We start from the raw sequence: 14,490 nt of genomic DNA, 5'->3' as shown, positions 1-14,490 counted from the left end.
TCCTTCCCTCTTTTTCTTGGTCACTTGGCCATAGCCACCACAAACCGAGATCACCAGCACCACCCCTGACCACCTAAGCCACCGTTCGCCGTCCGCCCTTGCTACTTGTTAGCCGGAGTAGCCGCTGCTGTGCCAAGACTCTTGCTGCCCCCTTGCTTGATAATCTTGCTTAGGCTTCCTAGTAAGTGCTCCCTAAACCTTGGTTAGGATAATGAGTTACTAATGACATGTGTAAGGGCTTATTAAGGGCTATTTAGAGGTGGTTTAGTGGTTGGATGAGTTTGGTTGCTTGTTGGTTCTTGCTTGGTTGATTCTTGGTTTGGTTGCTGCTGTGCCTTTATGTTTTGTTATTTTTGTGAAGACTTGTGTGGGCTGAATCTGAGGAGGTATCCTTCATGAAAATTGTTCCTAACATCTTGAAGCATAACATAAATTAAACCTTGAATTTTTGGAGATCATTTGGGGTCATTCGGAAGTCCATTTTCGGACCGTCTCAAAACTGTCGGAATTACTATTCACCGACCTTCTTGTTTTTCCGAATTTCTATAAATTTTTCTACGTCTATTTTCAACAAACTTCCTACACAAAAATTGTTAAGAACACTTGTTTCTATGACATATAAAAATTTCAAAGCTTTGTAAAGAGATTTGAGTACCGATTGAGATGCATTTTAAAGGCCGGGCGGCCTGTCCGAACGAACTGATTTCTGTCTGACTTCAAGTGACAAAAAGAGGTGTTTACAGTCGGAACTAGGTTTCGTACTCTCATGAAAAATGTTTATCAAGATGTTTTCTATGACATATCCAAAATTCAGAATTTTTGGAGTTGAATTACTATTTATTTTGAAAGGATTTCGGTTGCTGTGTAGCCGCCCGGAATAGCCCCGGTTCTGTGCAAGTTTGGTTTTCTCTCTCTTGGGGACTATTCGGTGTTATTGTTGCATATGAGAGGCGCGGCTTTTTGTTAAATGAGTACGGATTTAGTGGCATTTGACTAATCGAAAAGAAGAGAATTGGTTTGAGTGCTTGAATGCTCGTGTGATCATGTAAGGCCCTCATGCGTCTTACGCGGGGATTTAACCTATCCTGATGAGTTTTTCGCGAGACGATGCTCGATTTATCGGATGTTCGACGGGGGTCCGGATGCCAATCGTGGTGGAGGCCGGATTGATGGTCCTCATGGAATGCTGTCTTGATGCGTTTAACACGGGACGTCGCCGTTGCTGACATAGCGGGACGATGCCCGATTACGCCGGAAGATCGATAACCTGATGCGTTTTACGTATGGTCGGGGGAGCCCGAGGGGCCGTTAATAATCTGGACTTAGTGAATGCGATATGCATTATGGAATGCCATGTTTGAGACTAATGTTGGGCATGTCTAGATTATTAAGTGTTTTATGCATGTTCATGTCTCGATTTGGGTTATTATGCTCGATGAGCGTTTTCCATGTTGTGGCGGTTCTCTAACGTGCAGAGCTTGTGTATGTGCCCAGGGCGAGGTAAGGGCGCTTGTGATTAATGTGGTACGTTGATTGATAGAATTGCATGTTTAGAACTGTCCGGAAGTACACGTTAGCCTAAGCGAGGCTTAGATAGTTACTTATCAAGATTTATTCTCATTATTGTATCCCAAACATTTTAGACCTTCAACCATGAACCTGAGTGGCCCACCGCAACGTTTTGGGATACCGATGCATATGGAGCATATGTTGACGAAATACCTGGTGGGAGAAGATAGGGTTCACATTTGGCATGCTAGCATTGTTTGGGTAGATGAGGGTGAGATCTTTGGGAAACCACATACCTTTTTGGCTTGGTTCTACCGGGACGGAAACGAGTTGTTTGGTCCACTCTGAGGATTTGGTGTTCCCCTGATGACAGAGTAGGAGAGTGGGACCCCATGGAGATCCTTCCACCAGATAGAGTTGTTACTAGTTCGGACATCGGTCCTGAAGATTCGGATCTCGAGTCGAAGCCTATGGAGTTTGACCCCGAGTCGGAGCCTGTTGAATCCAAACTCGAGCCGTTCGACGACATGGCTAATTCGGGATCGCCTGAGTACTTCGAGTCCGATTCGAGGACGTCACTTTTGAGAAACCCTCTTTTGATTATAGGTGTTAGGCTAACCGACCACCTGACCCTTTTTGTTGCACGTGGTCCACAGTTAGTTGCTTCATAGAAGGCTTGCAAGTGTATATGTTGTTACTGACGTTATGTTTATAAAAGTGTTTCATTGATGTGTATCAAATGTCTCTCTATTATCCCGTTTAATTGTATGTTGTATGGCGAGTTCGAGTTTGCTTCCGCTTGCGTTATCGTTGTGATTCGATTGGGTCGGCGACAAGTCCTGGGATGTCGTTTACTTAACGACCTAGGCGGGATGTTGCGTGCTCGTGGAGATTGGGGCGTGGCACATGTCATATAGTTTGCATGTTAGGAAATCACATGTCATATAGATTAGTTTTAATTTTAAGATAAAAGAAAACCCCCAAAAAAATATTAGATTGCTTTGGTGTGTTTATTGGCTTTACTACCTTGCAACTTAATTGCTTGCTTTGTTAATTGGTTGTTATTTTTAATGGTTGCACACCCACATGATCACTCCCTGCATGTTAGTAATCTAGGTTAAAATCAATCCAAGCTACATGCATAAATGTTTTCAAGAAAATGAAATGGTACCGAAAGGGCGTTAGAGTAATCTAGCGTAATCGAGTACTCGAACTCATTTAATTTCTAGTTCGTAAAAGTAAAGTAATTCTTGCTCACTTTATTTGGGTTTCTAATCGATCCATCAAAAATAGATTAGTGGCGACTCTAGATAAAATTGATTTGCATGTTAAATAACTTGAACCCCAGTTACGAATTGGTATGGGCTTGGGAGAGCCTCAGTTAGGTTTAGGCTTAGTAATCCATTAGCCAACCTGTGACAACCCGGTCCGATGAGGGCGCGGAGTGGTCGCCGGGGTCCGAGGACCCGGACAAAGAGCGGCTCCTGGCAAGCTTCTAGGATGGCGAAGGGGGCACGTCTCTCCTGTCCCACATCGTATGAGGGGGGGAGTCCTGGGCAACTTATAAAGGCTTGGGAAACCTTAACTTGTAAGAGGCCTTTTCTGGGGGTAGTATGGGCTGCCTTCGGAGGAATAAAATCGTGAAGACTTGGTGTCCAAAGCGGATAATATCTTGCGAGTGGGACCCATGTCGTTACAGGTGATATCAGAGCCGACTTCCAACCGCGTGTGGGGCCACAGCAAGGACGCTGTGCTCAATGGGGGGAGAGTGTAACAACCCGGTTCGATGAGGGCGGGGAGTGGTCACCGGGGTCCGAGGACCTGGACAAGGAGCGGCTCCTGACAGGCTTTTAGGATGGCGAAGGAGGCACGTCTCTCCTGTCCCACATCGCTTGAGGGGGGAGTCCTGGGCAACTTATAAAGGCTTGGGAAACCTTAACTTGCAAGAGGCCTTTTCTGGGGATAGTATGGGCTGCCTTCGGAGGAACAAAACCGTGAGGACTTGGTGTTCAAAGAGGACAATATCTTGCGAGTGGGACCCATGTCGTTACACAACCCTTAGGTGGTGCACCCCGAGGTAAGGTCGTGATAAGGCTTACATCAGACTCAAAGGATGAGGAAGACGAAATAGGTGGAGGTACATCAAGGACGTCTACTATATACATGTTGGACTAGTAGAGGAACTGATAGACAATCCGAATTGGATTTCACAATAACATATGTAAATGAATCATCACCCATTGTAGGTGGCTCCATTGGTTCATCATAATAAACAGTATACTCAAAGAAGGAAACATTTACAGTGGTAAAATACTTAAGTAAAGAACGACAGTAACAACTCTAACCCTTTTGTGTACGAGAATACCCTACAAAAATGCATTTAAGAGTCTAGTTCGGAAATCCCTGGAGGATGGTTGTTTCACTAGTTTTTACTCCGTCGAAAATCTTTCACCGAACGCTGCGTTTTGGATTTTATTAGAGGAGACCAGGGTCTTGAGTCAAGCTTGGACAGAGAATGTCAAATGCGTTTATTAATCCCAATTTAGATCTTACACCCTGACTCGATTTGATACCAAACTCGACAATACTAACAATGAAACGACAACTTGCAAATACCGAGACCAAGCTATGTCGGAATCTAATCAACGACACAGCTAATATGCGGTATTATCATTTAAGGTACGCCAGAATCTAATCAATGACGTAACTTGAGAGAATATAACTGGAATCTAATCAACAGCTATATTCCAAGCACAACACCAGAATTTAATCGACGACGCTGAACTAATAGCACAACATTGGAATTTAATCAACAATGTTGAACCTGATAAAGACTCTTGCCGGAATTGAATCTACAACGCAGAATCTGAAAATTACAGCTAAAACTACTCCTAATGTGCTAAAAGTAAAGCTTGATAAAAGATATGTTGTGTTGTTTGCGAAAGGTCCTTTCTTTGTTGGAAATCCTTGAGTAATTATAGAGCAGCTCGATAACTATTGACCGCACTTCTCCTCGAAAGTCGTTTTTCACTTCCTTACGTTTCGCTTTTTAACCGCTTCCTGACTTATCGATGTTGCTTACGCTCCTTGGACATCACGTAGTAGCTAATTTTCTTTCACGTGTCTCTTTATTTCTTCCTTGATCTTCACGCCCACGGTCATATCTTTACCTTTTGACATGTGTAAATGAATTTTCCGCCACGTATTACCATGATTCCGTGCAAAGCTCGTGATCTTGGATTCGTCGACGTCACATGCAAAGCTCGTGATCTTGGATTCGTCGACATCACGTGCAAAGCTTGTGGTCTTGGATTTGTCAACGTCACGTGCAAAGCTCGTGATTTTGGATTCGTCGACGTCACGTGCAAGGCTCGTGATCTTGAACTCGTTGATGTCACGTGCAAGGCTCGTGATTTTGAACTTGTCGACACCTCTATGACGTGTCTTGTAGACAATTACCTTAGGTCTTCTTAATGCCTCTAGGCCTGACTTGCGGCCTTTTTGGATTTTCTCTATGTGGGCTGTACTTTATATCTTTTGTAACTTGTAAACGGCCTACTCCCACCAGGGATAATTTTGGGTGTCAACATATGCCCCATTTTAAAAGGAATAAATTTGAATTTATTTCTTTTAAAGGTGTACCTTGTCTGTGTACGAATCCCTAGGCGATGATCATGCTTTTCTGTCCTTTAACGTCCTTTCGAGCAGTCCCTACGAATTCTTCACCCAATACCTGTTGGACACATCACCTCATATCTTCCCCGAACAGTTGTGACTTTTTAAATCGTCTTCTTCATCCTTTATTCTTGTAAAAACCTTGTTTCACCGTTGCGTCTTCTTCTCCAACCCTAAAAATCCTTTCTTGAACCCTTTTCCGATCTTGATCCATCGCTTCTTATGGCGTCCAAAAAGTCTGAATATGCAGCCAGCGATTACATCGCAGCTTTTGATAAGTTTAAAGACGATCCACGCGCTGGTAATTGCTTTTTTCATTTACTGAAAGCTGTCGAGGATGAATGCAACTGTTTCTCTCTGGGCCCCAGTTTCATGGACCATCTCAATATACCTGTGAATCTCCAATTCCATTTCCTGTATAAACCCAGTGAGACTTTGGCACTGCAACATTCTTCCATTATGGATGTGTGGTCCACCGGGTCTTCTCGATTTCGAGGTTTCCCTTCTTACGAAGAGGATTTTCACAAATGGTTTATTCGGTTGAAGGCTGACCAAGAAACTCGACTTTTATGGACAGCTGCCGGAATCGACATCGCTCTCGAGGTTAGTATGTCATCTTATGACCTGGAATGTGGGTTATTGGGCTCCGCCATCACTTTCTGGTCCTCTTCTAGCAACTGTTTCTTTTTTCCTTGGGGCCACATGTCCATCACTATGCTCGATGTGTTTGCCATAGCTGGTTTTGAATTGGTTGGTCACGCCGTCGAGAATTTGCCTGTATTGTCTACTCCTTTTATCTCTGAAGATGCTTTGGCATACAGCAATTTCTTGTCTTGATTTCATCGAGCTTCGGGTCCTGTTACCCAAGATGAGCGTCTTTTTTTCTTGCTCTTTTGGCTGTCAAAATATGTGTTTTTTAGTCATGCCCTTAAAGTTTGCAAAGATTATCTGCAAATCGCCGCAGCCTTAGCCACGGGACAACGCCTTGCATTGGCCCCTCTTGTTCTTGTATTTTTTATATAGAGGCTTTACTCATGCTTCTCGAGCGATGAAGTTCGGGGACTCTAGAACTATTTCGGGCGCTGTTTGGATACTTCAAGCATGGATGGCTTTGTATTTCCCTTCCCTTTTTAGTAAAGGTGATCGTGATCTTCCCCATCTATCTCTGCAAGGGTATAGAAGACCTGTACCTTTACCCCTGGGGTGTCGATTGCTGAGCCGTCACCCTTGACATATTGCTTCTCAAGCGCCTCCTTTTATCTTCTATCTTCGAGCTTTTCTTGAACTGAATCATGACCAAGTCATTTTCTTTAAATATGGCCATGGAGAGTTTGATTATTTATTCGATCCAGCTCGATTCAATCTTTATAGGCATTTCTGGACTTGTGCTCTATCTGCAGTAGATCTTTCCATATGGACTTCATTGAAGGGTCGATTCTATCCTGGGTTTGAGGTGTACTCTCCACAATATTGTGCTAGGCAATTTGGACTCTGGCAAGCAATTCCCATGCCAATTCCTTATTCAATGGGCTTCTCGGAAGGGACCAAGAAGAAAGAATACTCTCTCAAGTATCGAAGCCCACTTCTCTGTTGTATTGAAATTGCTAACACAATGCGCACCCATTACAGTGCAGACCTCCCTAATGATTTCAGAGCCTATCCAGGATACCTTGCTGAATGGCAAACTTGGTGGTATTCCTTTGCATTTGAAAGTACATACGAAGAGCCCCTCCGGTCCGCGATTAGTCGTGTGAAGCGGAGTGGTTCTAAGAAACCGATTACCCAAGGTATAGACACCACCATTCTACGTTTTTATTCAGTTTCAATCCAGTGCATCTTCTAACTTTCCATTTCTTAACTCAGAAACAGATGAATACTCTGACGCAGAAGGTGTCGATGCTGTAGAAAATCCTACTGATGGTAAATCTCTGTCTTTCTTCCTCTGTGTCAACTCACCTTATCCTCTTCTTTATATTAGTTTGTTACTTATAAGGTCTTTCTCCCCTCTGGATTGTCTCTGGGATAAACGAAGATGAAACGTTGGAAGAGATGGTATCATTCCTGAAAAGGAAAAGGAAAAGATCTTCTCCTTCTTCTCCAAGAAAGAAGTCCAGCACTTTATCTGTCGAACCATCTGCTGAGCCGATTGCACGTGATGTGGTTTCTTCAGAACCCATTGCTTCTTTGGATAAAGGTCCGAGAGATAGCATCTCTGTTCCCACAATTCATAACTCTATTACCATCTTGGCATCTACTGATTTTCCTTCTGTCGAGCGGGTTAGCAACATCTCAATTCCATCGATTGGTATTTCTAGAACCACACCGGCCGCAATTACCTTGATCTCTTCTAGCGCCTTTGCTACCAATTCGATGGCACCCCGAGTACAGCTCTTCACTCAGCCTGGTTCATCCACTATTGTGACCCCTGGTAAACTTTTGTTGTTGTCTGGCGTATTCTGCTCGTCTTGTTTACTGGATTTATTTATTCTTCTTCTCTTTCCAGTTATACCAGCAATTGTTCCCACTTCTGCTCCAATTCTTGATTTCACCATAGGGACCACTGTCGCTCTTAATATGGTTGGACGTGAGACAACTATGCCTGAGACAGGTATAAGTCTTTCAAACATTACGTTGTTTTCAATTCTAATTCTGATACTGAGATATCATTTTGGTTTTACAGCATGTGGTCCGTCGACATGTATTATGGTCCAACGGACCATTATTCCAACCACTGCGGTCAATCCTTCCACGGTCTTACCGTCGATGTCTACTCCAATGTTCGCAGCTTCGGCTTTCACGACTAACTCTGCTGAGGTTGCTGAGGCCTTATCATCGATGCCTGTCTCACCAACTCCTGATCACCAGTCAACTACTGCTTATATGGGCAAGGCAATGCACGCTATCAACGAAGCTGAATTTATTTTGGCGTTTAATCCATATGACTTGTCGCCTCATTCTGGTCAATCAAAGCTGGCCATTATCAAGAAGAAAATGGAATTGACGTGCTTTTTAGACTTCTCTATAGGAGGATTCGCAAGGATGTCATACGATGCCACAGCTTTAGAGCAATTCAAGCTCCTCATTGAGCATCTTGGGAATGACAATGCTGAAGTTGGATCCATTCTTCCTTCGGCACTCAGGGAACGACTCAAGATTTTCTCCCAAGAGTTTCAGGCTATGTTCAATAAGTATCAATAACTCTTGGGTCACGTACAAGAGATGGCCATTCCTACAGAAGTACATGAGGAGCCAACTGATGTTGTGAAGGAAGCTAGTGAGACAGTGAACGCCCGTCGCGAGTCCCTTCGGGTTATTACGGACGAAGTAAGCGTCCTTGTTGAGAAGAAAAGGCGTCTTATGCAGCCCTCGAGGAGATTCGTCGACAGCGAGAGATGAAGCTTCGTCAACAGGCAGAACTTGAGCAAGAACTGCGTCATCATGTTGGCGTTCTAAAGGGCTTGAAACAACAGGAGCATATGCGAGTATTGAACTCCGCAATGGAACATCGTCAAAATAGAAGTGCATGTATTTCAGAGATAAGTAGACTAGAATCTCAACTGTTTTTGCTCCAACGAGGGGTTCACGACTTTCTGTCGGATAAACCTTCTTCTCCTCAATAAAATATCCTTATTTTTATTGAGTGTCCTACGTGTGCCACGATCATTCATAACCAATTTTGATAATAGATCCCGAGCCTTGCGCCTTCGTTTATGTGCATGTCACCAGTTAGTGGGCCTAACTCATCGGCCAAATAGACTAGTATAAATACCTAATAGCCGTTAACAAGCTTCATCACTTGGCCCATCATAATGGCTAACTTTTCTTTTTCCCCAACCAATGCTCAAGCTCTCCTTTGCCTTAATTATTTTGAGAACCTTCGGAGTTTTGAACGACAAGGGTGCCTTTCCCTATCCTTTATGGATTACGATGCAAAAGCTCGTCACGTGATCCTAGGTCCGTATCTCAAATCAACACCTCCACCATCCATCTTTATTGAGCATTTTCCGCGTCATTATAAAGAGGTTCTTCTCATTAGTCGATCTCGACTTAGCATCTCGACTTGGTCATCACCAAATTCTCGCTTCAACTCGTATCCGTGCTACGACGAACAGTTCTCTCGGTGGTACTAAAGGATGAGGTCAGAAATGTCTAGTATCTGGAAAGCGGCAAAGATAGAGGAAGCCTTATCATTAAGCTGTCTTTCCATAGATCCTGCGGAATATGGGCTTATTGGAGCTCTTTGCTGTCTCTGGTCACCATCGACTAATTGCTTTTTCCTGCCCCCTGGTCCGGTAACCATTACTTTACTCGATATGTGGTCACTGACTGGCCTATCACCTTTTGTGGAATTTTATAATCAGAAGTCGTGGTTATGTCTAGATTTTTATGGTATTTATTTCGTTGATCTCTCATTTCCTGATTTCATCAAGGAATTTAGCCAGCCAGACGGACCAATAACCCCTCAAGAACATGTTGCATTCTTGCTTTGTTGGCTCTGTCGATATATCTTTTGTACCACCTCCATATCATGTGAGTTTGTGGACATCGCATACGCCCTTACTCAGGGTGTTGATGTGGGGTTAGGTCGAATGGCCCTGTCCGCCTTGTACAAAGGCCTAACTGATGCACAATCTTTATTGTTTAGTGCACATCCTGATCCTTTCATTGGTCCGCTGTGGATGTTGCATGGTTGGGTTCGATCATATTTCCCTCATCTGTTCACGTCTTACAGTTTTACACCTGTCGACTGGTATGATGCACATAAGCAACCCATAGAGACTGTTTTTGGACCTTGAAAGTCTTGTAGCGTTTTCCTCCAGCCAATTGGAAGGCTTCCGGTCTTGGAATACTTTCTAGGTATTCTGCTTACCCTGAAGGACTTCACTTTTCATAGGTTTGGCGTAAACTTCGTGTGTAATTCATCAACTATACAACATGATACCTTAATATTTTGGGCAAGCATCCTTGTTCCCATCGATCTTCCACTGGAATTCACTTTTGGAGGAAGGTTTTCTATTGGCTTTGAGGCATACAACCCCCATTACTGTGCCCGTCAATTTGGATTGGTGCAAGGTATTCCTATGCCAATTGTCTACTCGATGAACTTCCCTTATCCTTTGTTTCATCGGAATGATGCTCTATCATGCTACAATGAGGTTGCCAAATATATCTTGGGACAATTCAAGCTTGTCGATAATTTCAGCACTCCGTATGGTTCGATGTCATTTAATCAATGGTGGGATGAATATAAGGTCTTGATTTTTCCTGAAAACCTAGATTCTGTCTTGTCGAGGATAACCCTACTCCCAATGGGGTTGTTACATCCTTTCAGGAGGTTTCCTACGTCCGATATGCCTTTATCTCCGAGCACGCCATCATTATCTTTCTCCGATGTGGATGAATTTCTAAGCGAATCGATGGACGAAGTGAGCTCTACTATGGATCATTCTCCCCTTAAAACTCCTCAGGTTAACAACATTCGAGTCATTGGGGGTAAACGTCCTTCGGTAAGCAACTTTTTTCCTCCTGCTAATCATGATGAAATTCGCTCGAAAGGAGCTCAACTTTGTGAACTCCTAAAGGAAGGGTACGGCGTCATTTACGACGTCCCAGAGATCGAAAGCAAAGTCAGGTCCTTGCTTGACTATCTGACTAATTTACCCTACCCTTTACCTTGTCGAGCTCTAGACTTTGCTCTGCATGAATTCTCTGATTCATTTGATGTAACTATGAAGGCTTTTAAGGCAGGGCTTGAATATGTTAACAACGTCGAAGGCAAAGAGAAGACCTTGAGTCTTAAAGAAGAAGAGCTGGATGGGGCCCGTAAGGCCTTTGAGGCATTCCGTATTAATGAAAGCATTTCTCTGTCGACGCTCTTCGATCAAAGCAACGCTATATTAAACCTTGAGGCGACTGTGAAGCAACTGAGCATGGAAGTGGAGGACAGCCAAGCCAGAAAAGATGAAATCCTGGAATTAAACTATGATCGAGAAGTCTAATTTCACAGCTTCGTCCTGGGCCTTGAACAACACTTCACTTAGTTTACAACTAGTACCATCTTTTCTTTCTTTTCCCATGTCATTAATGCCGAGAATAGTACTGATGTAAATATCTTTATTGCTCAGCTTTTGCTTTATCTGAATAATCATAGTTTGTGCCTGCTTTGATGACTTGTATGGCATTACTGACCGAACTACCCTTTCTTTATGCTCTCGAAAAGACATTTGTATATAATCTTCTGTACTTGCATTTAATGAATCAATATGATGCGTAATCACTCTATATCGGTGTGATTTACTTCTGCCGTCGTATGGACATCCATCTGGGTAGTAGTTGAATCTCATCGGTACACGTGTAAATCATCGAACGGCTAAGAGTAATTATCGGCACGTTTTTCCCTGAATCTCGCTTCGTAACCTTCAAGGAATAAATACCCATTACTCGCAACGTTCCAATCCCTGTATCTTGGGCCGATCAATCAGATACGAACGCGCCCACCGAGATATTCGTCACGTCAGTCAATCTTCTCGTACCGATTCGTGACGATTCGGGACTCCAGTTGCGGGCTATAAATAGTGGGCCTATTGTGATCAAGACTTCACCACTCGACCTTGAATTTTACCCCCTTATCCTCTGGAGAAATCTTCTTTCTTTTATTGTGCCGATCGTCGATGGAATCTGATGCTTCGTCACCAACCTTGAGTGCTCGCAAGTTCAAGGCCTTATGGAAGGAGATCATCTCCTACCTGAGCCTGACCTACGCTGTTCTAGTCCTCAAGCCCCAGGCGGTAGCCAAGGTCCAGAAGCTGATTCGTAAGGGGAGACCCGATGACCTGCCCTCCGATCATCCTTTCCTCGCTGACTATGAGGAATTCGTGACCGTCTTCGAGCACGGGGTGTCCCAGTTCCATGACAATGGGAAGGCCATCCATGCATACTTCGTTATGGAACGCTTGTCCGAGAGCATCAAGGAGGAGGTTGAGCATGCTGATGTGGTGTACAACACACTTTGTGACGTGCATGGCCAACTTCACTCTTCCCAAGAGCATCTTAACAAATACCGAGAGCCGATTGTTGATCGGATCCGGGGAGCGGAGAAAAGACTGAGGCGAGGAGTTCCTTGCCCTGAAAAGGATGAAATCGAGATGGACCTCTCGATGGATTCTCATTGTGAAACCTTTGTCACCTCCGCTTCCACATCCTTAGGCCGATTGGCCGAAAAGTCGAATGAACTGGTGGAGTCCCACCTTGAACTTATCCGAGGGCTTAACAAACGGCTGTCGAACCTGGATGAAATGCTCCCCAAACTCGAGGAGGCCAAAGAGCAGGCTGAAGTGGCGAATCAGCGCTTAGAAGAGCGGATGCAGCACTTCATGGCCCGTTTTAGAGATCATGTCGGTCTCGGCCTGGGAGAGTGAGGATGGCTGGCAGGTTTGGGTTCGGAAGGAAGGAAGGAAGGAAGGAAGGAAGGAAAGAAGGAAGGAAGGAAGAAGAAGAAGAAGAAAATCAAAACAAAGTCCTTTTTTTTTTAGTAATCTGTGTTTTGCTTGTGAATGAAACTGGACTTACTCAGAATTTTCAGTCTCTTCTTCCTCCATGTCTCGCATCTCCCACATAGTAGGATAATACTTCTTCAAATATTTGCCATTGATAGTGCGGGAAAATTCCCTTCCGTCGAAGTCCATTAATCGATAAGCATTTCCGACAAATGCTTCGGCTATCATGAATGGTTCTTCCCAAGTTGGTGACCATTTACCAAACTTTTCACTGTCCAAACTCGTTGGCAAAATGGTCTTCCAAACTAAGTCGCCAATTTCGAACTGTTTATGTTTTACATGTTTATTATATGCTTCGGCAACTCTATCTTTCTGGAGGATTAGTTTTTCCAGGGTAATCGCTCTGTTCTCTCCTAACTCATCGACGTTGGCGAACATTAACTCGTCATATTCCTCCTTGGCCAAGTTATTTTGAAGTCTGACTCGTAGGGATTGAACCGTGACTTCAACAGGGAGAACTGCCTCTTGTCCATAAGTGAGCATGTATGGGCTAGTTCCGGTAGCAGTCTTTTTGGACGTTCTATAAGCCCATAATACAGTCGACAACAACACATCCCATTCTCTGGGATTATCCTCCAGGTGTCGTTTAATTAGTGCAATGATGGCTTTGTTGGAGGCTTCAGCTTGGCCATTGGCTTGGGCATAATAAGGAGTTGAATGAATCATTTTAATGCCTCTAGCCTTGGCGAAACTAATCACCTCTTGCCCAGTAAAAACCGTGCCTTGGTCCGTAGTTATAGATTCTGGAATGCCAAATCGATGGATAATACGCTCCTCGATGAACTCTTTCACTGTCTTTTGTGTTATATTCTTATATGAGGCTGCTTCAACCCACTTGGTAAAATAGTCGGTAGCAACTAGAATGAAGCTATGTTTTCTAGACGAAGGGGGGTAGATTTTTCCTATTATATCCATAGCCTAGCCTCTAAATGGCCAAGGTTTGATAATAGGTTTCATTACGGCTGCGGGAACATGTTGAATAGGTCCGTACCTTTGACAAGTTTCACATCCCTTAGCATAGCTTATGCAGTCTTGGGTAATAGTTGGCCAAAAGTAACCATGTCGACGGAGTAACCACTTCATTTTTATCCCTGATTGATGGGCCCCACATATGCCTTCATGAACCTCGGCCATTACTATCACAGATGCTTGTCGTCCTAAACATTTGAGCAATAGCCCATCCACAGTCTTACGATATAACTCGTCTCCAATCATTAAATAATTGAAGGCTTTTCTTTTGAAGTTTTTATCAGTAGAGACTGGGTTATTGAGATACTCTATAAATGGGATTCTCTAATCTTGGGTTACTATTTTGTCAACAGTTGTGTTGTCGATAAGAGTTTCTGTCGACTGTGTAAACATGACTCTATTGTCCATCGATGGTAATACCTTGATCTGAGTAATCATATGGCCAACAAGCTCTTTTGATATTTTATAACCGGAAGCCATTTGTGCCAAATCATTGGCCTCCACGTTATGCTCTCTTTTAACATGGATCAACTCAAAGTCGTTAAAGTGATTCAAGAGCTCCTTGGCCAGTGAATAATAAGATATAATATTCTCATTAAGACACTGGTATTCCCCAGATAATTGCTTTATCACTAATTGAGAATCCCCTATAACTTTGACGAAACGTATTTTCATGTTGGCCAAGATGTTTAAGCCAACGATTAAGGCCTCATATTCGGCCTGATTATTGGAACATTCAAAATCCATTTTGAACATAAGTTTCGTTTTCTGTCCATGAGGG

The 14,490-nt window shown here is 43.5% G+C and overlaps 1 protein-coding gene across 1 annotated transcript; it reads right to left on the bottom strand.

Moving 5' to 3' along the window:
• Window positions 1-12,749: 12,749 nt before the first annotated feature.
• LOC130135279 (uncharacterized) lies at window positions 12,750-13,655 on the bottom strand. Its single transcript, XM_056303992.1, has one exon. The coding sequence runs from the start codon at window positions 13,653-13,655 to the stop codon at window positions 12,750-12,752; it is 906 nt and encodes a 301-aa protein (XP_056159967.1).
• Window positions 13,656-14,490: the final 835 nt, after the last annotated feature.

The sequence above is a fragment of the Syzygium oleosum genome, unplaced genomic scaffold (assembly GCF_021117445.2).
Source record: "Syzygium oleosum isolate NSW1041296 unplaced genomic scaffold, Sole_v2.1 Sole_v2.30, whole genome shotgun sequence".
NCBI lineage: Eukaryota > Viridiplantae > Streptophyta > Magnoliopsida > Myrtales > Myrtaceae > Syzygium > Syzygium oleosum.
Note: the sequence above shows the minus strand (reverse complement) of the source record. Positions and strands in the feature narration are given on the sequence as shown.

What these genes read in the sequence shown, in the direction of transcription:
- LOC130135279 (XM_056303992.1), bottom strand. Translation starts at nt 13,655, where the DNA reads ATGGATATAATAGGAAAAATCTACCCCCCTTCGTCTAGAAAACATAGC.